The sequence below is a fragment of the Callorhinchus milii genome, unplaced genomic scaffold, assembly GCF_018977255.1.
Source record: "Callorhinchus milii isolate IMCB2004 unplaced genomic scaffold, IMCB_Cmil_1.0 Scaffold2, whole genome shotgun sequence".
NCBI lineage: Eukaryota > Metazoa > Chordata > Chondrichthyes > Chimaeriformes > Callorhinchidae > Callorhinchus > Callorhinchus milii.
The window spans coordinates 17,604,348-17,631,360 of NW_024704743.1; the positions used below are offsets into that span (position 1 = coordinate 17,604,348).

The 27,013-nt window shown below is 39.9% G+C and overlaps 1 protein-coding gene across 2 annotated transcripts in view; it reads left to right on the forward strand.

The window, feature by feature from the left end:
* Window positions 1–27,013, forward strand: part of LOC103181585 (disintegrin and metalloproteinase domain-containing protein 22) — a 140,960-nt gene continuing 113,947 nt past the window's right edge. For both annotated transcript variants that reach the window (XM_042331863.1, XM_042331862.1), the window contains exons 1-3: window positions 1–145; window positions 1,372–1,559; window positions 2,113–2,189. In XM_042331863.1, the coding sequence (XP_042187797.1) occupies window positions 64–145; window positions 1,372–1,559; window positions 2,113–2,189 (347 nt within the window). In that variant the 5' untranslated portion in view covers window positions 1–63. The remainder of the gene's footprint in view (window positions 146–1,371; window positions 1,560–2,112; window positions 2,190–27,013) is intronic.

The following is a 27,013-nucleotide window of genomic DNA, read 5'->3' on the forward strand; positions in this document are numbered from 1 at the left end:
CATCATCACCTCACTCCCCCCCTCCACCCTCCTCCACTTTGCAGTCATAAAGAATATGAGGCCATGAAGTCTCTCCCGCATCGGATTGCTTTGCTGGGAGCTGTGTGTGGACTGGTGAGACTGGTGTGTGCCCACAGGAACACTGGTAAGACACACTTATTTATCCTTACCATATTTTTACACCTTTACAATTCCATCCCCTCCCTTCCCTCCCTTCCCTCCTTCCCTTCCTTCCTTCCTTCCTCCCTCTCCATCCTCTCCTCACTCACTCACTCACTCACTCACTCTACCTACAGTATGACCTGACTTCTCTCTCGTCCCCCAATTGCACCGTTGGTGGGGTTTCAATGCTGCGATTTCTGTTGGGGGTTTTTTTTTTGTTGTTGTGTGTTGTGTGTGTGTGTGTGTGTGTGTGTGTGTTTTAAAAAAAAAATTTCTAATAATAATAAATTGCATTATGTGTCTTGAAATTGGATTATGTATGTGTGTGTAGCGCCTTTCACGTCGGGAGGATGTCCCAGATGCTGATGTGTTGGTTGTTGTTTTAATATATATATATATATATGTGTGTGTGTACATATATATATATATATAGATGTTAAGACAAAACTTTCAAAACCTTCATTTAGATGCTGTGGGTTTATTTGTTTGTTTGTTTGTTTATGGGGGGTCTCTGAGGCTGGGTATTTGTGTTTAAGACAAAATAAGGGGGAAATGAATCAAAAACCTGCATTTTCAAAAGGGAAAAAAGATTTCGAAAGATGGGAAATGATTGTAAAACATGTATCTGACTGGGATGGGAATGTGTCTCTTTCCCCCTCTCCCCCTCTCCTCTCTCTCTCCCCTCCTCTCCTCTCCTCTCTCCTCTCCCCCCTCCCCTCTCACTCCCCTCATCTCCTCTCCCCTCTCCCTCCTCCCCTCTCCCTCCCCTCCTCTCCTCTCCTCTCCCCCCTCCTCTCCTCTCCCCTCTCCCTCCTCTCCTCTCTCCCCCCTCCTCTCCTCTCTCCCTCCCCTCATCTCCTCTCCCCCCCCTCCTCTCCTCTCCCCCCCCTCCTCTCCTCTCTCCCCCCTCCTCTCCTCTCTCCCCTCCTCTCCTCTCTCCCCCCTCCTCTCCTCTCCCCCTCCTCTCCTCTCTCCCCCTCCTCTCCTCTCTCCCCCCTCCTCTCCTCTCTCCCCCTTCCTCTCCTCTCTCCCCCCTCCTCTCCTCTCTCCCCCTCCTCTCCTCTCTCCCCCCTCCTCTCCTCTCCCCCCCTCCTCTCCTCTCTCCCCCCTCCTCTCCTCTCTCCCCCCTCCTCTCCTCTCTCCCCCCTCCTCTCCTCTCTCCCCCTCTCCCCTGCTCTCCCCGCGGGGGGAAACCGTGCGCATCTGCAGGACTGCGGGGAGCTGAGGCGGCCTGGAGCAGAGAGGAGGCGGGAGCTGAGGCTGGAGCTGGGGCTGACCGGCGTCAGGGCACGAGCCCCGTACAGCTCAGCCTCCGCAGCCACCAGCAGCCCGGGAGCGGCAGAAGACACAGCCTGGACACCCGAGTCAGCAATGGACAGCCGGCAGCCTCGCACCCTGTAAGTCTGGCGCTCTTCTCGGTGCAAACCGTAGCTGCCGAATGCAACGAGTGAGAGGGAGCAAGTCTCTACTTCCCTGCGTCGCCGAGGCGTTTGCTTCCCTGCAAGGGTGTGTGTGTGTATGATGTGTGTGTGTGTGTGCGTGTGTGTTGGGGGCGGTGGCGGGGAGGGGGGTGTATGAGGGATGAACCCTATCAAAAGCTGCTACTGCTGAACTGCACAATGCAGTAAAAATTATACACGAAAAGCATCTCCCTCATTGCCCTACACCGATGGCAGTTTATGTATTTCCAGTTCGGTTGCCATCATTCCTTTCCTTGGAATTGTCAGCCTGGTTTGCATTAGTCTGAAGGCTGGTGATGTGTCTGTCAAGACACTCCCAGGGCAGGTACCGACAGGTCGGGAGCTTTCTTTTTGATCACCATACAGTTTCCCTGGATGTCACTGTGCCCTGTTTTTTTTTCAGTGCTTTCCAATTGATGCATTTACCATATGGTCAGCACAATGTGACACAAGGATGACTGTTGCTATTTTTAATTTTTTTTCTTTGCAGTCCATACACGTTGCACAAACTAGCTTCCTGGTGGAAGCATTCGGATCATCCTTCATTCTGGACGTTGAACTAAACCAGTGAGTATGATCAAATATCCACCTTTGGGGGATATTTGATTCAGAATTTGATCCATAGTTGCTATTATGGTTTGGGTTGGATTTACTTTTATATCTTTTCTGCCATTTGAAAAAAACCTGGATATAATTTGCTCAGGATTTTGAAGTGTATGGATGAACTGGACCAAACTAGTCTGTTTGACAAAACCAGTTAACTCTACAACAAGCTCAACTGAGGGAAGATGGACAAATTGGATTAGTTGTTTTACAACAAGAGGGCAAATATATGACAGATGCCTAGGGAGACAATTTGGAAATAATCTTTTGAGTTTAAAGAAATGATTGAGGGGAATAAGAGATAAGATTATTATTTGTTTTTTTTAACCTTTGGGAATAGCTAGATAAGCCTAAAAGGTTTCTTTTGGTACTGTACTTACTGTACTGTAAGTTTCTTTTGGCACTGTACTTACTGTACTGTAAGTTTCCTTTGCTTTTTATCATTATTATGTTGGTAGAATTGGTGATCTGGTGATTTCTTCCTCTCCCATCCAGAAAAAGAAAACAATATATGATCTGCCAAATGGCTTCTGAGCTATAAATTTCTAAAAATGAATTCTAATTGTGACTGGTTTCCAGGACAACTCATGCATTCAATCCAATTATGAATTAAATAAATAATGGGTATATATATATATCTATGTATATCATGTACTGTATTCCCATTTTAGTTTAAAATTCTAGCTACAATTTATTGCTTAGAAAAGATTACAAAGCACATTTTTTTGAGTGGGTGGAATTATTATACTGCTGATAATCTGTTTTGTGGTGGAAAACAGATGGAAATCATGTTTAAAGCAATACATTGAAGTGGAAAAATATCCTGTGTGTATTCCAGTGTTTCAGGACCAAATCAAACGGGAGCCCAGCACAGTTGTGTTGCCCGACCCAGTTGTGTTTTATGACCCAGTTTTGTTTTGTTTTATAGGTTTTGAAAATAACACAAATGTGGCAAAATAAAAACAGAAGTCGTTGGGAATACGCAGTAGGTCAGGCAGCATCTATGGAGAGAGGAAGACGAGTTAACGTTTCAAAAAGTCATCGACCTGAAACGTTAACTCATGTTTCTCTCTCCATAGATGCTGCCTGACCTGCTGCGTGTTCCCAGCAACTTTGTTTTTATTTCAGATTTCCAGCATCTGCAATATTTTGCTTTTTTTGTACACATGTGATAAAAGCTGGTATGAAACACAAATTTAAATTTAGAACTGCTTTAAAAAAGTTGCTGTTGAATTTCAGTAGTTATACCTAATTACTTTCTCATGTCAAAATTGTTTCAATTTTATTACGGTTCTTTGTTACCCTAATAATGTTTGGAAAGCTCATGGGAAAGGTAACCAGCCATATATTGAAATATATTTCAGTCCCCATGGTAAAGAAGCATCTTTGGTCTATCCATTATGTTGAACACAATTATTCTTGTCATTATCAATCGAATGAAACACCTAAAAAGATGGATTGTATCAAAATGTATGTAGAGACTTCTGTGAAAGATTTAAGGAAAGATTTAAGTAATGATTTAAGATATCAATGCGAAATTCATTCATGAAAGGTGTGAAAGATATCTGAGAACAGACCAGAGGGTAAAATTAAATCACTGGATTTAACCTTAGTTATATGATAGTAACATTCGAGATAATCCATGCAGACTGATGATGGACAGTACTGGCCTTCACTCTTTTAAGTATAGATAGAAAAACAACTGCACTTCACACCCAGCAAGAGGCCTCTTAACTCAATCATTTTCATATAAAAACAAGTTGATCAGGTGGATTGCTGCCTGTATTAAAAATAACCATTAAAATTACAAAAATGTTATTTTTCTGAAAAGTAGTTTTTCTAAATTGAAAAAGGTAATATCTTTATTAGCTTGCTTTTATTTTGAATAAATGCTGTGTTTTTCAACAATCTTAATTTTTAGACATTAGGGTTTAAGTGATGATGGAAACAATTACACATGAGGTATGTTTTTTATGATACCTGCTAAATGACAGTTAATGTGAGGTGACCGTGTCAAGGTGTCACTCCGATGTAGACATTATGTTCTTCAGGGAACAATCAAGACAAATCCTATTACAGGCTGCTACTCTACTACATTTCAGTGAAGATATTATTTATTTTTCTGTTGGAGGCACACTTCAATCAGGCTGATGTGAAATAATAATGTAGTCCATATGCAGATGAATAATGTGTATATGTATGTATGGGAAGGGGGTAATAATAATGGCTTTGAACTAACATTAAAATCATCAGTTTTGAAAATAAACAAATGGGGTTCTAATGAAATTAATGTTTTAAAATGACCAGCGGCATGATGTAAATGTTGGGGAGGGGAAATGATTTTCAATAGCATGAACAACAAATTGTATATTTAAATGTTCATTGGTGGTGCTTTGTGAATGAACAAAAATTACTTACAATGCCTCCTGCAATTGCTTTGAAAGAAATGATCACTGAGGTAATATTGAGAGTAATGTTTATATCTTTACATACACTTGCTATTTTAGCCATTGGCTAGTCCATTTGGTAACTCAGCAGAATAGATAATTGTATAGCTGACCATATTTATTTATAGTGAGTCTATTAATGATAATAGCACTTAAATGTAACCAGGCTTTCTTACATCATCTAGTAAAATCTAGATAGAATTAAGATCATCCCCATGAAGGGGTAAGTGCCCTATAACTACATGTCAGATAACCACATGTTCATTTATGTACAATGTGGGTGAAATCATGAAATTGTTGCAATAAGTTGGTGCTGAAATGTTGTGCTAATAAACTTTAATTGTGCAAACACAACCACATACAATATTCGTTTTGCCCACAATTGACTGCCGTGTGTCGCCCATAAAAACAGTCACTTCACTTTACAGTATATTCTGTGAAGCGTTTTGAGACACCTCAACGATGTGATAAGACCATATATCAAATGCAAGGATTATTATTATTAATGCATTTATAGTCTATCCAGCGGCAGAATTTATTTCTCCCGAATGCACGTATTAATGAAAGGGGGAATTTTTGAGTTTGTTTACTCAGAGATTTGAACAAACATGACATTGCAGAATTCGAGATCAATAGAGAGGCAAGAGCAATGGCATATGTGGTGGGGGAGGGGACAAGAGAAAGATAAAAGGATACAATATTAGGATAAGACGTTAAAGACCCCATGATATCATTCAAAAAGTGAAGGGAGTTTCTCTCAATGTCATGGCCAACAATCCTTCAAGTAAAATCGGTTACTAAAATTATGTTTTTTGTGGGACATTGCTGTGTGCAAATTGTCTGTAACGTTTGCCTACACAATATACAGTCACTACACTTCACAGTATATTCTGTGACACACTTTGAGATGTTCTCCTGATGTGAGTGGCATTGTATCAAATGCAATAATTTATTATTTGTTATAAGGACTGGTACTTGGGGGAGGGAGGAGAGAAGAGTTGACACTGTGTATTTATGGGAGAGGGAAATAGAAGGATTGTCACTGTAATAATGTAAGTAATTGTTCTGGGTAGGGTGACTCTATCTGGATGAGCAGTGCTCTCAATCCAAGCGATGTACTTTTCGTTGGTTTGAACTGCAGCAGTACCTCAACACACACTCTAGGGTCCCTAATCCTTGGCTCTTGTCAACCTGCTTCTAATGCTTTCCGAAATTAGGTAAAAATGTGGAAGTCTAGTTTGGATACTTTTAAGCGTAGCAGTGGGTTTCCCCATGTGTCAGAGACATGAGACTGAAACAAGTTTGTAAACTCTTGCATGTGTCGATGTGCACACTGCTCTGGGTCGCATGTGCCATTGCAACAAGTTGCCTACTGTCTGAGCACTGCAGAGATCAGTGGTAAGGTCATGTGCATCTGGCTGCTTGGCCTCGATAAGACGAATTTCTGGAAATGGTGAAACAAATTGTTACTTTACCATTAAAGGAAGGTGCTTTGCATTGCGCTGCATCCAAATCAGAGTAGATAGTGAGCCTGTGGAACAGGCTCCCTTGGGCAATGGTTGAAGCAGGAAGTGTTGATTCTTTCATACACAGATTACATAGTTTTCTTTTAGGAAATAACATTATGGGATATAGTACATAGGTAGTTTGGGACATATGTGCATGTGACCGCCAGAAGGGTGGAAGGCGAACTAGATGGACCTTGGTCTTTTTTCGTCTAGCGTTTCTTATGTTATTATGTTCTTATATTCTTATGTTCTTATGTTCAAACCAATACATCTGACATTGTGCAGTCCGACTGCCCTGTCATCTCCCGCTGCTCAGCTACAACTGGCTTGTTTCAGGCCCTCTGCTTGATCTGCCCTACCATCGGTAGATGAGCTTTCAACCATTCTGCTGCCATTCTCTGGAACTTCATCCAGAGTCCTTCTATTTCACCCCTTCCCTCCCTTCCTTTAAAGCCTGCATTAAGACAGTCTTTTCAACTGCACTTTCACTACCTTCACCCACCCCCTCTCTCCACTCCCCTGCACCAGCCTGTGTGCGCAGTCAGCTGTGTAAAGTACCTTGAATTGGAGTCCTGTAGTATAGTGATTAGAGCACTCGCCTCGCAAGCTAGAGGACCTGGATTTGATTCCCGCAGGGCGAAACGTTGGGCAAGTTTCCTTACTCCACATGCCTCTGTTTATCTAGCAGTAAGTAGGAACCTGGTTGTCAGTTGATTGGCGGATTGTTTTTCCGGGGATAATAATTGCTGTGCACAATTGGCTGCCACGTTTCGCCAACAAAATATCCAGTCAATTCACTTTACAGTATAGTCTGTGAAGTGCTTTGAGACGTCTCAAAGACAATGATAATAATAATAATCCTTGCATTTGACATAGCGCCTTATCACGTCTTCAAGACGTTTCAAAGCGCTTCACAGAGTATACTTAAAGTGAATTAACTGTATATTTTGTGGGCGAAACGCGAAGCCAATTGCGCACAGCAGTGTCCCACAAACAGTCGTGGATTGAAATGACCAATTTTTTTAAGTAATTATTAGCCCCAGAAAAGCGATCTGCCAATTGATTGACAACCAGGTTCCTACTTACTGCTAGGTAAACAGAGGGGTGTGAGGCATGTGGAGTAAGGAAACTTGCCCAACATTTTGCCTTGCCAGCAAAATGAATGTAATTGTTGTTTTTGCTCCCTCTGAGATGAGGTTCGAGAATGTTAACACCAAATCAAACAGCTATCCAAAAATTATCCTAATGGAGACTAAAGGAATTCACAGATTAAAGTTAAACTAGTTCATAAATAACCAATATTGAGCATTAATTAAGGTCTTTAGTGGGTCTACCGCATATGTTTTTATGCCAGAAAAANTCCTCTGGAATTTCTTCCAAAACCAAAAAAGGAACATGATGATTTAAATTCCGTCAATAGATCCATTGCTATTTGGACAGAATTTCGGGCGTCCTTGAGTGTTGTAATAAGGGTTGTATAAACAATAAATCTTATCAAAAACAAATGGAATAAACAGAAACAATATTCTTGCTGTAAAACAAAGGGTTTTTTGCATTTTTCTCGTGTCTGACCTCCAGGCCTTCACATGACGTTATCCAATTCCCATTCCTGAATCAGCATTCAGGATTCTGTTTATGTAGCTCTAATTATTGCCTAATCTTGCATTTACTTTACGGCGTTGCTTCCATCAGCAACCTCACCCATGTCAGCCCAATATGTACAGAGAAGTACTGTTGTTTTTTGGGAACGCAACCCTGTAGAAACCTTTGCTAAAGATTGTTTTTATGCCATGAAAAAATACTCTGGAATTTCATTATCAAAAAAGGAACATGATGATTTAAATTTTTTCAGTGGTAAAGTGATCAGAAAAATTAAGTTGCAACTTCATGAAGTTGTACATTCTTGAACAACAGCTTTACATTTATATAGTGGCTTTCATATCGGGAGGACAGTCCAGGGTTTGCATCCAAGCTGGTGATGGGAGCTGAGTGGGGTGGAAGCTGAGGGTGGTTGGAGGGCAGGAAAGATAACCAATGATGCGGTCAAAGAGTAAGGTCTTGAGGTGGACCTTGAAGGAGGCAAGGAAAGTGCAAGTTGTAAGGACTCCATGATGGAGTCCAGAGAGTGGGAGGGCAGATAGGCTGAAAGCCCGACTGCCGATGCTGGGGCAGGTTGGGTGGGGATTGTGAAGCAGGCCAGGGCCTGCCCAGTGGAGGAGCATGCGAGTTTGTAGAGATTGACATGGTCACAGAGGTAGGATGGGGCAAAACCACAAAGGAATTTAAAGGTGAGAATGTATACAAAACAAATAATTCTTTGGTTCCGATGCTACCGTGAATCTGAGTGGCCTCAGTTTAACCAGGGCAAATTACGTAACACAGGCAGCTGCTTCTATTTCAAAGAGGCTCTTCAGTATTAAGATGGTATAAGCAGGGCATGGTCATGTAATGACACATCCAATAATTGCTTGCTGGGCTCCTTGTGTCTGAGCACCTGGCCTTCACATGACGTCTTGCTGTGATTTGGCAGATGTATTTATATATTGAGCCAATGGAAAGCAACTTAAGCCCTGCTGATCAGGAGTGCAAGCATATTCGGAAACAAATTCACCACAGAAGTGTTCAATGCTTCCAAAATTAACTATGTTTTTGTTTCTGTCTCTCGCTAGTATAGTAACAGCTTGCTCTGTTTTTTGACTTCAATTAGAAACTGTTTTCTTGGCAGTTTTTGATGTGCGTTCTCCGGAGGTCTGAATTCCAGAGGTCTGAAATCTTAGCTACATAAAAAATAACTTTGTAATGTTACATAGAATGATACACAAGGCAATCAGACCATTGAGCCAAACTAGTCTGTACTTGTTGTTTATACTCCACACAAGCCCCACCTATTCTCATCTATACCACTCTATTCCTTTCCCCTTAATGTCTGAATCAAATTTTCTCTTAAATACATTGATGATTTTTTGCTTCAACCACAGCCTCCTATGGTGAGTTACTGGGTTAAGGTTTCACAAGAATAGGTCACCCTCTCGTACCTTGTCCGAGTGGCCATTATTTCTGTAAGAGCCTTGACAATTATAGATTTTAAAATTGTTATTATATATCAAGCCAACAGTTGCCTGAAATAAAGTCAACATTGAAGAAATTAACTACTTATGATATGTAGTTCTGCTTTTGTTTTGCCCCAATTAAAAATAAATTCTGACAATTCTTTCAGAATTTATTTTTAAATTAATAAATTCAAACTAAATTCTGAAAGAATTTTCAAATGAATTTATTTTTAAATGAATAAATGAAAATTCTTTCAGAATTTATTTTTAAATGAGGCAAAAAACAAAATAAAAGCAGAACTAATAATTTTTAATTACCACAAAGGGTTAATGTATTTGAGCTGAAAGCGCAACAACATTTGAAGGGAATTGGCTAAACATTCAAAGGTAAACAGTATAACAGTAATCAATAACAAGTTGCATTTATTTAGAGCCCTTCACATGGTGTAGCGTCTCGGAGGAATAACAATGATGTAGTTTGATGCCGAGCCAGGGAGAAAGGGAAAGTGACTGTAGGCATGGTTGAAGAGTAAAGTCTTCAGGTGGAATCCACTGAGGGGAAACAAGGTGGACAAGGTGCATGGCAGGGAGTTTAAAGGTCAGGCATAGTGGCTGAAAGCACGACCACTGATGGTGGAACAGAAGAGGAACGTGAAGAAGACCCAGTTCGGCCAAGTGAAGGGGGTGGGTGGAGGACTGGAGTATGAGCAAGTTAGAGGGGTAGGTGGCTCCCAGAGTGTGAAGTGAATTGTTGGTGAATGTGAGAATCTTGAAATTGCTTCCTTACATACAATAGAAAAAAGGACAGAGAAAAAGCAAGGATTGGGAATTGGAATAGTGAATAAGCTATCACAGTTTAGGCTCAATAGTCTAAATGTCCTCCTATGTTATTGTCAATGAATCTTCCTTTTAGAATCTCCCCCACAAACACACACACACACACACACACATGTTCCAATCCCTTCCCAAAAGGCCAAGCAAATTATAAGTTCCTGGATCTTGGCCATTTCTTCTATTAAACTAACTGCTAGGAAATGCATTAAATAAAGCTTTCTAATTTCAGTTCCTGGGCTTGGCTTACACCTAGTTTCTATGATACAAATGCACAGCAGAGACCTTGAATCACAATTAAATCACAAGAGATGGATGATGTAGCAAGTGTATAAAGGAAGCTACATTGTTGGGGGATAGGAGATTGATGACATTGTGAGCATGTGATCAAGGATGGATATTGGGTACTACAACAACAACTTGTATGGTATGATATAATGTAGGATAACAAGTCAGAGCACATAATGATGAGGTTGCGTGCTGAGCAATGGGGAGGGGTAACTGTGGAGGTGATCATAATTGCAGGTGAAGGTTTTAAGGCAAGATTTAAAGACGGAGAGAGAAGGCAAGACAGAGGGGTAGAGGGAGGGAGTTCCAGAAGTTGGGGACAAATTAGTTGAGCTGATATGAAGAGTCTGACCCCAAAATGTTGAGTATCAACTGGATGCTGTTACGGAACTGAGTCATATGAATATTATGTTGTTTCTATTTTTAGTGGAAGCAATTCAAACAAAAAATATTCTCTCTTTATTTCCTTATTAAATAAAAATAAATATTTAAAAAGCAGCATGAATTGTCACAAAAACCAAGCCAGTAGACACTGTAATTCAAGAACCTAAACTTTCTTTGTTCCACCAACCTAGTTAGTTTCTTGTAGAATGATTTAGGTTAATTTAATGATGCATTTTAATTGATTGTTTGGAGCACCGTGGTCAGTTTAGAGGCAAAGAGTGCGTTTGAGAAGTCCAGATGGGATGTGACAAAAGAATATCTGAGTCTGATCAGATAACTAACAATTAACAACAAAATGATTGAGTTATGGTCAACCTCGTGAATGGAGATACAGTAATTATCATATTACTGTGCATATTTCAATGCTTCTGGCAGGTTTGCTTCTCTAATACAATATATTTTTCTTCCAATATTGTCCTCTGATTTTCAAATATAAATTCTGTTCTTGTCATAGTCCAGTAAAATTAAGTTACCCTATGTTGAGATGTAGTTTTCTATCAATGTATTATGTTACGTCTTTTTTATTTCCATTGATATTTTTCCGTAAAAGTATGTGCAGTGTTTTAGACTGATACTGTGCTTTGCGAACTCAAAGTGGGTAGACCTGGCTCTCTGAGCTCCCATATCCTAGTGTCCACACATATTCATATGATGTGAACTCCAAAGGTGAAGTTTGAATGGTTTGTACACATTACACAAATCCGTAACACAGTAGTTCATCTCCATTTTGTAATATATCAGACAGAATTAATATTTATGAAATATTAATGAAATCTATTGATGAAACATTAAGTTAGTAGTGACTCATTCCTTGTGTTGACAATGGAGACAGTATAGTGCCTATCAGTGGAGCCAAGTACGATTGTGTGTGTTGATCCCAAACTCTTAAGCGGTGGTTTTTGAAATGTTCTAGTGGCTGTGAATGAGATACCATTGGCAGCAATGAATTAGCGTTTCTTCCTTTCCATGCCTGAAACTGAGGAAGATTCTCTGTAGCTTGTAGTCAGTGAGGTAACAAGTGCTTGCTACAAATCTTTAGTACAAATATATAAAGCATTATTTGATTGCGCCTTAAGCACTGCATTTTTCAGTTAAAGTCCTGATTATTCACTTCTGTGTTCAATATATGATGAATGTTTGATTAATATGTTATTTATATAGTCACATTTTCTTGAAAAATGAAGGACGGTGAGGCAGAGCCTATGCATTTTAGGAATAATAAAAACAGTTTTGGGCATCGCCTGTGCCAATAAAAAAGTGCAGACATTTTTGCAAAAAAATTGCAGAACACTTGGCAAATCTTGTGGGTTAGGGTCTTGCAGAGGGCTTTGCTGAAAATGCAGGAAAATTGCAGGGGTTGGTTGGTGCGATTGAGGTACATATTTGTGACCATCAGTGCAAATCAAATGCAAGGATTATTATTTTACTGCTACATTTTTGCAATTATTGATTAAAAACTAAACATAAAGAAATTATTATTGCAAAAAAAATATTAATTGCTTCCTTAACAAAAACTGGGTGGCGAACATCTGCGAGGCTACAGGAGCTCACCACCTCCTGCCTCTCAGGACCGCCCGCGCACAGACAGAAAGACCCAAAGAGAGAGACACACACTCAGAGACACAGAGAGTGACACGCAGGCTCAGAGACACATTCTCAGAGAGACACACACAAAATGTATGCAAAATGTAATTAGATTTAATTCAATTGAGGGATAAGGTTTGATGGCAATGTGAGCTTTTGTCAGTCCTGAATTTTATTGTGTTCTTATGAGAAAAATATTTTTCTTTCTTTTAATTTAAAATAATTTACATTTGGTATAGCACCTTTCACGTTGTGAGGACGTTTCAGAATATCTGTGAAGCGACTATGTATGTTGTGGGTGAACATGGCAGCCAATTTGTGCACAACAATTTTCCACAAACAGTTAAGAAGTGATTGACCAATTTTGTTTTGGTGATTGTTCAACATCATATTACAGAGCAGTTCCCCAAACTTTATACAGTATGTTTATACCCTCGAATCTCTCACACTACAGTCCCATTTCCAACCTACTCTTTCTTGCCAAAGAGCTGGAACGCATTGTTGCAGGTCAACTTCGGTCACACCTCTCCCTCCTCGAGCCTCTGCAGTCTGGTTTTCGCCCCACCCACAGCACAGAGACAGCGCTTGTCAAAGTCGCAAACGACGTCCTCTCTATCTGTGATTCCCTCTGCCTGCTTGGCCTCCTGGATCTCTCTGCTGCGTTTGACACAGTCGACCACGCCATCCTCCTCCACCGCCTCTCCTCCCTCATCCACCTTTGTGAGACTGCACTTGCATGGTTCGAGTCCTACTTAACCAACTGCATCCACTTGATCTCGGCAAATGGTTTCTCCTCCCACCCTGCCCAGTTACCTGTGGGGTACCCCAGGGCTCCAATCCTTGGCCCTCTTCTTTTCCTCATCTATATGCTCCCTCTTGGCAATGTTATCTGCAGACATGGGGTAAACTTCCACATGTACGTGGATGACACACAAATCTACTTCGGCTCCTCCAGTACCAACTCCAGGTCCGTCGATGTTCTATCAGTTTGTCTGGCAGACATCATGGCCTGGATGAGTGTAAACATCCTGCAGCTGAATGGGGACAAGATGGAAGCCATACTCTTTGGCTCCCGTCAACGTTTTCACTCCTGTCGAACTCCTTAACCTTCCTTGGCTCTCCCTCAGACTCACGAACCAGTGCACAATCTAGTTATCCAGTTCGACCCCCAGCTGTCCTTCCTTCCCCATATCTGGTCCCTGAGCAGGACCACCTTCCTCCACCTCGATCACATTGCCCGCCTCTGACCATACCTTACTCCAAATGCAGCCAAAACCCTCGTTTGTCACCTCCTGCCTGGATTACTCCAATGCATTTCTCGCTGGTCTCCCCAGCTCCACTATTCAAAAAATCCAGCTCATTCAAAACTCTGCTGCCCACATACTTACCCGGACCAAACTTCGTATTCCCATCTCACCAGTTCTGGCCAGGCTCCACTGGCTCCCCATCACCAAACAGATCGACTTCAAGATCCTCACACTCGTGTTCAAATCCATTCACTCCCTGGTACCTCCCTACCTCTCTGACCTCCTCACTCCCCAATCCACAACCTGGCACCTCTGCTCGATTGGCACCTGCTTGTCTCTCGCACCCTCTGACCCACCATTGGAGGTCGCGAATTCAGCCACTACGCCCCGAAACTCTTCAACACTCTCCCTCAATCTCACCACCTTGCTGCTTCTCTTCCCTTTTTCAAGTCCCACCTGAAAACCTTCCTTTTGAACCGTGCTTATGGACACCTCCGACCCCTCACCCAACCCGGCTCGGAGTCAGGCTCCACCACTGTTAAGTGTCTCAGATGCTATGCTGCATGGAGGGTGCTATAACATTGCAAGTTGTTGTTGTATGCATGATTTATTATCAAATTTGTTATATCAGTTTGCATAGTGATTATGAAAGGAGGAAAGTGTGCACTTCACGCCTAACACTAACAATAATAATCCTTGCATTTGATATAGCGCCTTATCACGTCTTTGAGACATCTCAAAGCCCTTCATAGAATATACTGTAAAGTGAATTGACTATATATTTTGTGCGTGAAACGCGGCAGCCAATTGTGCACAGCAGTGTCCCACAAACAGTCGTGGATTGAGTGATTAAATCATTATTATTATGATTTAGTAATAGGCTATGATAAGTTTACTACTAGGCTATTAAAAAGTGGCTTATTTAGTACATTGTTTTTCAAGGTGAGGAAGCCTAATGGTCTTGCCATACACATGCACATATAATACTTTCTCACCTACACAAAAATAAAATACTAGAAAACTCCATCCATAGGAAAAAAAGATTACGTTCTGAAGCTCAACATCAACATGAGTGAAGCTATCTTATTTGGCTCCTGACAACACCAGTGCACCTCTGGCTCTGATTCCCTCCATTTCCTTTTCCATGCTTTCTTGTTTGATCTTTCTAATTTGTTCCTCACTATCTCCTCAGTGGATTCAGAACTGTACAGGATGAGTTCTCTCTCCAGCACAAGTGTGTGCACATCCATTAACTCCATCCTTGCCAAAGCTCCATTGGCTCCTGGTAATTCATAGATTGATATTCTTGTTCGTGTCTACAAATCTTAAGGTATCACCTAAACTGTGAAATTTTGTTCAGCTCCACATTCTAGCCCACACCCTCCACTCTTCTGACTCAAATCTATTTCTTGAACCCCCCTCCCAATCCCTTCGCCCCCACATTCGTGGCAAGAATGTCAGCCTCCTTGTCCTCTGGGGCAGTCTCCCACGTGGCCTTGCTACTTCCTTTTTTGTTTTCTTTAATTAATTGATGTGTAGATCCGCGTCTTTACGGTTCCCATTTTCTTTGCTTGGTGTCCATTTCTGGATTTGTGAAGTACTTTGAGATGTTATTTTACATAAAATATGTGAGATAAATCCAAGTTGTTCTAATAAACAAAGGATATGACAGAACACTGCCCGTAATAGTAAAACCTAATCCTGAAAGTACAACACTCCCCATTCCTATATGATCAAAATAAAGCCATGTGTATGCTATCTATAATTTATTCTGCACTTTTGTTTTCTCCTTCCATAGTTTAGGCTAAATCCTAAATCATTCAAGTGACACACTATCACACAAAGCTTTACATTTTAGTGACTTCTTATAATACTCATCGTGAAAAAACATATACTTTCCTTCAGTATTTTTCATCAACAGCTTGCATTTATGTAATGCCTTTCCTGTAAAAGAAACACTCTGACAGAATGAGATTAATTAGGAAGGAAGTGAGTAGTGTTATTGGCAAAAATGGAAGCTCATTTGTGCTGGCAACTTTCTATAAGTAACAACAAGGTTAATGTGGATCTTTATGAATTTTGATGAGGACAGAATATAAGTCAGGACAGTGGGGGAAGGGAAAGTTACTTAAGGTCCATCTGAATCATAAGGAATCGCTGAAGATGCTGGTTCCCATGAATCATTGATGGCATAAGATAAGGTATAGGAAACCATATTGTGTAAACGTAGATAGGTTGATAAACCATAAATGTATTTTTAAAAATATTTGCATGCAACAGAGTTCTAGATTGTTTCTAAGTTTAAATTCTAATGAGATCAGTACTGTGGATAGCAAGTTATCAAATGGTAGTATTATTATTATTAATGTTGCCGATTCTTTGGAACCAAATTGCTTATGTGATATTTGTGAGACTCACTTTAGCCTCATGTTGTCATCATCTTCAGAGATAATGTTTCTGTGAAGCCATTCATAAATTATTTTTGGAGCTCATACGCTGGATGATATGTTGTTATTGTAATTTTTCATGTATTTTCGGTCTCAATTCTTGGAAATTATTTCCACTGGTCGGTGAGTCAGTAACTAGAGGCCATCAATTGAAGATAGTTAAGAAACGAGAAAATGGGGAGATTAGGAGAACTTTTTTTTCAGACACAGAGTAGTTAGGATATGGAATGCCCTGCAGGGAACGTAAGTTGAGGCAGAATAGCCTTCAAAAGGGAACTAGGTAAATATCTAAAAAAAAAGAATCAGCTGCAGAGGTTATTAGTCAATTATCAGATCGTTGCTGGGAGTAAAAAAATCTCCAAAAAAAAAGTTGTCACTCAATCCACGACTGTTTGTGTGACACTGCTGTGCGCAATTGGCTGCCGCGTTTTACCCACAAAACACAGTCATTCCACTCTACAATATATTCTGAGAAGTGCTGTGAAAGATGTCTCAACGACGTGAAAATATCAAATGCAAAGGTTATTTTTATTTGTCTTTAAAAGAGCCAGCACAGACACGATGGCCTGAATGGCATTCTCTGTGTTGTAAATTTCTAAGGTTCTATTCTCCCTTTCATTTTCTGACACCTTTGTCGCTGCCTCTCATCTGGAGGAGCTGCACTGTCTGGACTGTGGACTTCTTTATCAATACCAAACGTTTCACCCTGTGGTTGTCTGTTGCAAGGCACGATTCGTGGGTAAAACAAACAGTATCAGAAGGAATGCATCACCTTGGTACAGCAGTCTAGCCAAGGATCGATCATACTCGGCCAACCTCGATGAGCAAGTTTGAGAGTCAGGTAACCCTGGGAATTAAAACTTCAGTCTTTTTAGAAATAAAGCACTTATGTCGAGCTAGTAGGGGAGGTTTCGTTATTCGTACTATAATTACAATGGCGGTGAATGTGAAAAGCCTTGTCAAATTTATGCTAGGCTGGCCAAAGAATGAGAAATAGATTTGAATTGATTATTTTTTGTTGCATACTTGCAGTTTGATAAAACGGCACATATACAAAAGATATTGTTGTATCTTTATATGCAGTATTTTCCAACCCATATACAATGCTCTTCCGATTTTGGCCTGTTGCTCATTCCTCACTCCCTAACTCGCAGAAGGATGTCGGCTCAAACCCCATGTCTGAACATGGAATCACGTAATCTAAACTAATGCTCCAATCCAGTGCTGGGGGGTGTTGCATTGTCGGAGGTGCCGACCTTTGGATGAGACGTTAAACTGAGGACCCATTTGCCTGTTTAGGTGGATTTTAGGGTTGCAGTTAAGATCAGGTTGTATTGGTGTCAGGTTGTATTGACCGAGGCGTATGTAGATAAGATTCTAATGCAACTTTTGCTACAAACAGCTCGGCTAGGTATCAGCCTGGCTCAGTTAGTAGCATTCTTGCTTCTGAGTCAAAAGGTTGTAGGTTTCAAGCTTCACTTTGGAACTTTGAGCTCGCACAGTCTGGGGTAAAACTAGGCATTGCTGCAATATCAGAGAGCTTCACAGGAATTTCTGTAAAGTGGAGTGACTGTGTGTTTTGTTGGTGAACATGGCAGCCAACTTGCATGCAGCAGTGTCCCACAAACAGCCATGAAGTAAATGACCAATTTTATTTGGGGGATTTTTGCCCTTCTCTTTTCCAATACTGTCAGGGGAACTTTAACATCCACCTGAACAGGCAGAAATTTAACCTGTCATCCGAAGGATGGCACCTTCAACAGTGCAGGACACCCCTTCTCAGTGGAGACAAAATGAGTTCCGAGTCCTGATGTGGGATTGTGATAAACTCTTTTGCAGCAGATCTAAAACACTGAATATATGATGTTACTCTCTCTCTAATAAACTCATGCCTTTCCAGGCCATTAATTATCAACTGAACAGCACAGCAGAAACTAACTCAAACCTGGCCAATTTCCTTTCTCATCCAAAATTTACCCAAAAGAGACCATTTATCTTAATGCTGTTTCTGGGATGTTGGTGACCCACATTAGCTGCTGACACTAACACTAGTTTCTAACCTTCAAATGAATTCATTGTGTGAAGCATTTTGAGATTTTTAACCATGTAAGGTGCTATTATTCAATGAAAGTGTTCACATACAATTATATTCTGTATAATTCAATTGTGTAGTAACAGTACACTTGCAGGTAACTGAAGTAGACTAATAGAGGTTGATGCCTACTGGAAATGGTATATCTGGTGACATACACTACAGATGTTTGCTGTCAGAAAACCTTTACATTGGATCAACCAAATGTTTTAAAATCTCATTGAAAAGAGTAATATTTATTTGAATGTTTAATGCAGTAAAGATCTATTAAATACAAATACCCTATTCAAGGGAAGTTTTCTGCCACTAATAGTAGCTATGCAATGGAATTAAAAATCATAAAATTCAAATTTTATAAACTGTACATTTGACTCCTGAATGTTATCGTACAATCATAGAATTTTACAGCACAGAAGGAGGCCATTCGGCCCATTGTGCCTGTGCCAACTCTTTGAAAGAGCTACCAATCAGTCCCACTCCCCCGCTCTTACCCCATAGCCCTGCAATATTTTCCTTTGTAAGTACCCCTCCAATTCCATTTAGACAGCTATTATCGAATCAGCTTCCACCAACCTTTCAGGCAGTGCATTCCAGACCATAACTCTCTGGGTAAAAATAATTCGCCTCATCTCCCCTCTGGTTCTTTTGCCAATTATCTTAAATCTGTGCCCTCTGGTTACTGTCGCACCTGCCAGAGGAAACAGTTTCTCCCTATCTGCTCTTAACAAAACCCCTCATAATATTGAACAACTCTCCTTGGAGCAGAGCAGGTTAAGAGGAGACTTAATAGAAGTTTTCAAAATTATGAGGGGATTCGATAGGGTGAACAAGGAGAAATTATTTCCACTGGCAGATGGGTCAGTAACCTGAGGACACTGATTTAAAATAATTGTAAAATGAAACAGAGAGAAGATGAGGAGAATTTTTTTCACACAGTGAGTTGTTCGAATCTGGAAATGCATTGTCTAAAAGTGTGGTGGAAACCGATTTGATAACAACTTTTAACAGAGAAGTAGATAATTATTTGAGGAGGACAGGTTTGCAGGACTATGGGGAGAGGGCGGGGGAATGGGATTGACTTGGGTAGCTCTTTTCAAAGAGCCGGCATAGACACGATAGGCCAAATGGCCTCCATCTGTGCTGTATAATTCTATGATTCTATGAAATCTCTGTTCTAAGAAGAATAATCCCATCCTCTCTAGTTTTCCCACATAACCAAAGTCCCTCATCCCTGGTGTCAGAATGAACTTCAATCAATCATATTTAAATAATTTTCAGTCTGATATGATAAACATTAATAGTGGGAAAATTTATGGGATTCCTTAACCTATTCCTTGTGTTAATGAACCACAGTATTTTAAATTGAATAATGATCTTGACATTTCCAATTTAGATATAGCTGTCATTACCAAGAGAATTAAAATATGCTTCATCTCTGATGGCAATTTATATGTGCTGACCAAAATCTACTGTAATTAAATTTGATTATTGTAAATTAGTACAAGTGTTTGCCTTATTGTGGTTCAAAATGAAGAATTACATTTCAAGAGTTTCACAAGCTGGAGGGTGACGGCAAATGAAGTCCTAAGGAGTAGAAGGAAGACAGACAACTAGTCTAATTAGCCAGAATGTAGTATCAGAATTAGACTATCACAGAACAGGGAACAGGATTATGCAGTTATCAGAGGATAACTCTGATCTGATCTACATGGATGGACTGAGAGGATAAAATATTTCACATGATACAGTGGTTCCTTCCAACAGTGGACTGCAGTGTCTGTTGTTTATGGAGGATAGCAGGCTAAAAGCTGAACAGTTGGAGATATGGGGAAGAGCATATTATCCAGTTTTGTTTGATTATCTGTAGGATCATGGAATACTTAAGCAGATCTTTCCATTAGAAGACTTGTAAGTGGTGATTAATCACATAATACTGATTATGTCAATGATGGCATAAATTATTCTTTGTCTATGGAAAGGCCAGACTTGATGGATCAAATGTTCATTTCTGATACTGTGCTTATTTTTTAATTCATAACCCCCTCCTTCAATTAGTGCTTTGGAAATAGGAAGCATATATTGTAGGCATGCATTATTGTCATATATGATGGAGGATCACATGTAATCTAGTTTTGAACTAAGAAATAAAATAAACAAATAAATGCCCCACATATTATTATGCTATTTTATCACATAACTACGTTCAGTTACTGAGCTATACTGTTTACATTTAGTAAAACATCAACTACCACTCTTATTTTAGATAACCAAGCTAATTAGGGCTGAACCCTGCAGTTATCCATTTCTCTGCAATATCCATTAATAAATATGCTTATGGTGGCTAACAGCAGCGGAACAAATAGGGGTATCATAATATTTCTCCAGTAGTTTGTGGAAAAGACTTTCACCAACAACAAAAGTTCAGCAAGAGAAATCTCAGCCTCATGTAAATTTCCTGTGTCCCACATTTAAAATTGTTAAAATAATGCCTATTTGTAAATGTTGTTTTCAGTTGGTTATTGATGGTCACCCCTCAAAGTTGCAAGTGACCAATAAACAAAAAGATTTGAGTGTTGTAAAGCAGATTATTTTTAGTACAATTCCAGAGAGTAGTTTCTCCCAGTAGGTTTTCACTATAATCCTAATGAATAGTTGATTGTGAATCCAGTTTTATCCCATCTACTTTTAACATTTTACTAATTGACCAGTTATCCTATCAATAGCAGTGGGGTTGTAACTAAAACTAGAAAGGCTACTTTGGGTCAACAGCATCCGCAGAATACCATTTGTTAAAAGTGTCTGCTATCCTCAATATGTACACGTGTTTCATGATGCATAAAAAATTAAAAATCACTTAGTGTAAATAATTAAAGAGCATCTATTTTTCTACAAATAGACTGGCTAAAGAACAGACAGTTTTTCACCAAAAAGCATTGCAACAAGATCAGGCCCGTGTTACAGGCAGCAAATCTATAGGGGAGGTGAGCTCTGCCTAGAAGTCTCTTTATTTATTTGTTCAGCTCTTGACTGCTTTCAGCTAACACACATCATTACTGCGAACCAAGAAAATGCTTTGTGGTAAAAGATACTGTAAGCTGCACATCTTTCTGCAACTGCATTGGTTCAGCCAGCCTGGCACCCATGCTGGTAAAGTATACATTTTGTGAAAGGTGTGAAAATACAGATGTTAAGCCAAAATCAATGTGCGGTCACCGACAAGAAATCGACAAGGTTTAAGTATTTACACTAAATAATGTTCACACTCTTGCCTCTGAGTCAGAAGGTTGTGGGTTCCAGTCGAACTTTGATGTAACAGTGTTTTAGTTGGGGCTGTAGCCAATTTGCATTTTGCCTGATGCCCAGGCACTGTTTGTTTATTTGAGTTGCGTTGGTCCTAAATAGTGTGGATAATCAGCTCTCTATTATAGAGGCCACTACAGTTATTGTAGTGCTGTGGCAAAGGTAAGGAACTGGAGAGATTTGTAGGCATACATGCGGGAAAAAGAATAGAGGGATATGAAGGGAGAGTTGGGGGATTGGAATGGTGGAGGATAAATCCACCGTTCTATCGCATAGACAAATTAAACCTGTTTCAGTGCTGTGGATTCTATGTCTGAATTAGGATGTCTTGAATATCCAGTGTCAGAAACAGATCAAGATCATCATGGTCTGAAGCTTTTTCTAGTCTTCCTTCAACAGTGCTTTTAAGCACAGTGGGCCATCTTCACACCTGCTTTGCTGTGGCTGGTCTAAATGAGATTACCAATTCTGTGCTAGATTAAGGGAAATTGGTGCTATATGCCCACGTCTACTGGGAGCTGGGTTGATATTGCCCAGTCAAGTATCACATAGGACCTTTACAGGCAAAAGACAAGAGGAGATTTTCATTTCATCACTCTAGACTGAATTTGAACCCAAGTCTCAGAAGGAAAAGACTAGTGCGCTAACCCATTGTGCCACCTGGTCCCTGTGTGAAAATGATTTTATTAGAATTAAAAATTATAAATGCAAAATGGTCTACAAGGAGAAGCATTCTATTGGTTTCTTATATGCAGCTGTTTGATTTCCATTCACATTGGCTGCTTTGTTCTGGAAAAAGTGCCATTGATTGCTAACCTAGTAAATTTTGTTTCAATCGCGATGTTTAAAAAAAGACCTAAATGTTAGAAATCTGAAACATAAAAAGAGAAAATATTTCAAATGTACAGCAAATCTGATGAAGGGATCCAAATGTGCCGAGGAAGGATCATTTCCTACATTTAAATCTATCTTTCTCATTCAAATGCTGACTGAACCTTGTGCATTTCCAAAATGTACAAAATTCCTTTTGTTTATGTTCCCTGATCAGTTAGAAAAAAAGACTGGTGTGTGTGTGTCAGGGAAGGGGCCATTCTGTGTCAAGATAACCAGTCCTTTTTTTATCATTAAATTAAGGGGAATATTACAAACTTTGTATTTTAGCTTTATAAAGAGTTGTCTTTAATCCACTATTTACAAACAGATTAATTTATTCTTGCGATATTTTCTCCACATGGTTTCACTCTTTATAGCCTGAGTGGTTTCAAGGTAATTTGTTGCATGAGCAGATCTCTGCAAAATCATAATCATTGTGTTTTAGCTTTGGAAGCTTCAATTCACATTAATTTCTGCCATTTTCAAATTAAAGTTTTGTAGGTCAGTGGAATCCCTTTATTTCTAACAGGAACCAGAAGCTTCAGTAGCGAGATTTTGGGCATGCATCAAGTGACCTGTTCTCAGTTCAATTCAATGCCTGGCTCAATTACTAGCACTCTCACGTCTGGGTTACAAGATTACTGGGCTCAAACACTACATTGGTACTTTGAGCTCAAAGTCTAGGTTACCAATTCAGTGTAGTGCTGGGGGAAGTGTTTCATTGTTAAAAGTGCCATCTTTCGGATTAGATGTTATACTGAGGTTGTATCTGCCTATTCAGGTGTATCTTAAAGATCCCATGACACTATTCGAAAGAGAAGGGAATTTCTCCTGTTGTCTTGGATAACAAGTTTCCCCGATTCATTCACTTCTGCTGACAGCGGGGCACTCTGCATGCATATTGGCTGCTTTTGTCACCTACAAATATAGGCATTTTACAGAAATTGCCCATGAAGAGCTTTGAGACTTCTTTATGTTATAAGTTATATTAAATGCAAGGATTATTATTACAGTATAATGCAAATAAACAAAATGTTATTTTTTTACAAATGACGGCGATAAAATATCACCCTAGTTTGGGTGCCCAAAATATATTGATTACTATGATTGGGATAATTGTGGGTATCATGTTCATGTTTTAAACCATGACTTATCTAGTGCAGTAACCATGGTCATTCTAAGAATAAATCAACAAGAACAACAATGAAAGTAACTTTAGGATTCTTACTTGTACAATTTATTCACCCCACCATCGGTAGCCAGGCTTTCAGCCATTCTGCCCCTTCTGTCTGAAACTTTATCCTGGAGTCCCTTTGACTCTCACACTATCCTCTTTCAAGACATGCCTCAGAAACATAGCCCTTTGACTGTGCTTTTGGTCAACTTTCCCCTTCCCACCCACCTTGATTCCCACACCTAGTTTGGGTGCCCATCCAGGACTGTGAATGTGCTTTGGGACGTCCTCCCAATGTGAAAGCCACTATGTAAATTGTGTTGTATTGTTCAGAGAGAGCAATGTATAACTTTGAAATACGTTTGCTTCATATTGATTGATGAATACTTTGAAAGGTAACAATAGGGTGATATCAACTAGGTAAGTGGAAGGACAATGAGTAAAATCCCCGTACTTTATTATTTAAGTCATTTTGCCAGAAATATCTGTAGAATAATAATGACATATACTGTCTTGTTGACTATCTCCCTCTCTTTATTTATAACAATTCTGTGCCAAATACATAAATTAATGAGATTACCAGATTGTGCAAAATCTTCGTCAAGGCTGTTGTACATTTAAATCATTGATGATATTTGTGACTCTTCATTTTCTTTGTGTATCTGGGTTAGACATTGTTTTCAGCATGCTGTGCAAACTGACTTGCGGAGTGGGAAAAGATAGTTCATTAGCCCGGACATGCTTACCCTAGAAAGCTAAATTTGGAATTAAAAATAATTTGTACTGCTTAGATTTTATGTCAAGATTAGTTACGTGCAATACCCACCTATTCTGGAATGGAGTAAAGCAGGATAGAGAATAGAGAAAAAAACGAGCCCATTCAATCAAGGAGTGAGGGATGAACAAAAAGAAGGAATAAAAAAAATTGGTCATGTAATCCATGACAATTTGTGTTCACTTGGCTGCTGCATTTCGTTCACAAAATACACAGTCAATCCACTTTACAATATATTCTGTGAAGCTCTTCGAGATGTCTCAACAACGTGATATGACGCTATATCAAATGCAAGGATTATTATTATTTTTAATAAAATCTTAGAGCAACGATAGAGCAAAGAAGCTAGGACTGAAATGAGAAGAGAAGCAAACAGAGATAAGGAATGAAACAGAAGAGAATCAAACAGAAATGAAAACGCAGAGAAAGAGAGAAATTGGGCAAAAATCCCATTATAATTTGAGATCAATATTTTCATGTTTGTAGAAAAACAAGAGGATGAGCAGTTAAAAGAACTTATAGTTAAAATTAAGAATTGTTTTTAAGAACTTGCCAAATTCTGCATTCTCAGAAATACTAAGAAAATAGAGTAAATCTAGACTCAGGTGAAATTTTTTCCTTATAGAATTTGAATTCCCCTGTCTCTCGCATATTGATTGCATCCTTTTACCTTTTTAAAAAAGAGATTAATGCCATCATGGTATTGGGATGCGGCCTAGCATTTGTATATTTAGCGCTGGAGGCAGCATTTGAGTGCTGCGTTACACAATATTGACTGAATTAAGTCTGCATCCTGTTTTTAGTTGCAATAAATGTCGATCTTTGCAATCAGGAGCGGCGTCAGAGTAGACAAATGCCCTAGCACAACCATCATTCTGCCAAAGTCATAGGGGAAGTCCTGCTTCAATTATGGAGTTTTTTTTGGGTGTCTGACACATGCGGAAATCCATCACCATGCTTAAGAGTATCAGTATCCAGATCAAACTGAGATTTCCATGCATCCCACCTACACATGGAAATTCCAGAGATAGATTGTTGGAATGGAGTACGCACTCTCTCCCTGGAGGGTTGCATCATGTTTATCCAATTCCAGAAGGTATTAGGCACAGGTTGGCAAGAGCCAAGGCTTGGGGAGTCCAGAGTGTGTGTTAGACTACTGCTGGAGTCTAACCAGCTAAAATCGCATAGCTTGTCATTGATATTACTGTCCGGCAACCTTTCCTGCTGCTTGTCCAGCTAGGACCAGCCTATCCATTAGACCTTTGGCTTGCAGGGTTAGCAGGAGCTAAATGGGAATGACTCCCTGCCCTCAGTGACTGGTATGCCCTTCCAGGTCCTGCCGATGTGCCAGGTGTTGTCATCAGCAGTGCCCTGGGATATTGCCAACCCGCCCGCTCAGGAACCGGACTGCGGAGACCACCTCAGAGGGCTGGCCCAATTCGTTGCCAGGCATGTCACCTTGGATCCAGTTTAGCTCCAAGGAGACCGCACTTACTCCCCACCTTCCCTCCACGTCCCCCCCCCTCCACCCGATGATAAATTATGGAGGCCGGCGTCATACTTTAATGGGGGGGACTGTAGAGTTGCTATTCTGGAAGAATGAGATTAAATGTACCAAAGGGCATTCCTCAGCTGAAACTCTTCAGAAGATCACAAGATTGGTTTTAGAGCCCCCTTCATCCCATTTAGTCTTTTCCTTCCAGAGTACCCTAATCTATTGTCTTCCTAGCACATCATCAATCCATTTCTCAAATATTTCACCTGGAATTATTATTTTGGATTTACTTTTCCAAGTAAATTTGATATCTCCTTTCAGGAATGCAGAACTCAAGCTTATCTAATTGTTAATCGTAGCTTATTTCTTTAACATTGGGGATCATCCTCCTTGCTTGCCTCTATATTATTATTGTTATTATTATCTTTGCTGATAAATTTGTCAGGATGAGTTCAATGTGCTTTAAGTGATGAACCAACCAGATTTTTACTGACATCTCCCTTTCCCTGAACCTGCAGTGGCATTAAAGCAGTAGATAAAGTGACCAACTCTACTACATGCATTGCTGTACGAATGGAAGAATGTTATCGAATACAGTATCCCCAAATCACATGATTTAATATGTTTATTCTGGTGGTTCAGGTGATTTGGAAATGTAACTTGGAGCAGCTTAGCGTTTAAGTTGTTAGCGATGGACAAATAATAGATCTCGAATATAGGGGCCAGCAACAAGATGCTGTGAAATTACCTTACGCATTATGCCTTTAATAACTGGAACATCTGAGGAAAAAACATTCTCTAAATACTCACATATGCATTTAATGACTTCAGGGAAATATACAGAGATTGTCTTCAATCAAGGCTATGAGATGGTTCAGGCCAAGCTTGTGCTATTCATGTAGAACGTGGAATCCTGTAGCTCAGTGGTTAGAGCACTCGCCTCGCAAGCGAGAGACCTAGGTTCGATTCCCGGCAGGGTGAAACTTGGGCAAGTTTCCTTACTCCACATGTCTGATAATAATCCCTCAAGAAAAAAAACAATAATAAATTGGTCACTTCAATCTACAACTGCTGTGCGCAATTGGCTGCTGTGTTTTTCCCACAAATATACAGTCAATTCACTTTACAATATATTCTGTGAAGCGCTTTGAGATGTCTAGAAGACGTGAAAAGCACTATATCAAATGCAAGGATTATTATTATTAATATTCAAGCTCTTCAAAGAGAGATGGG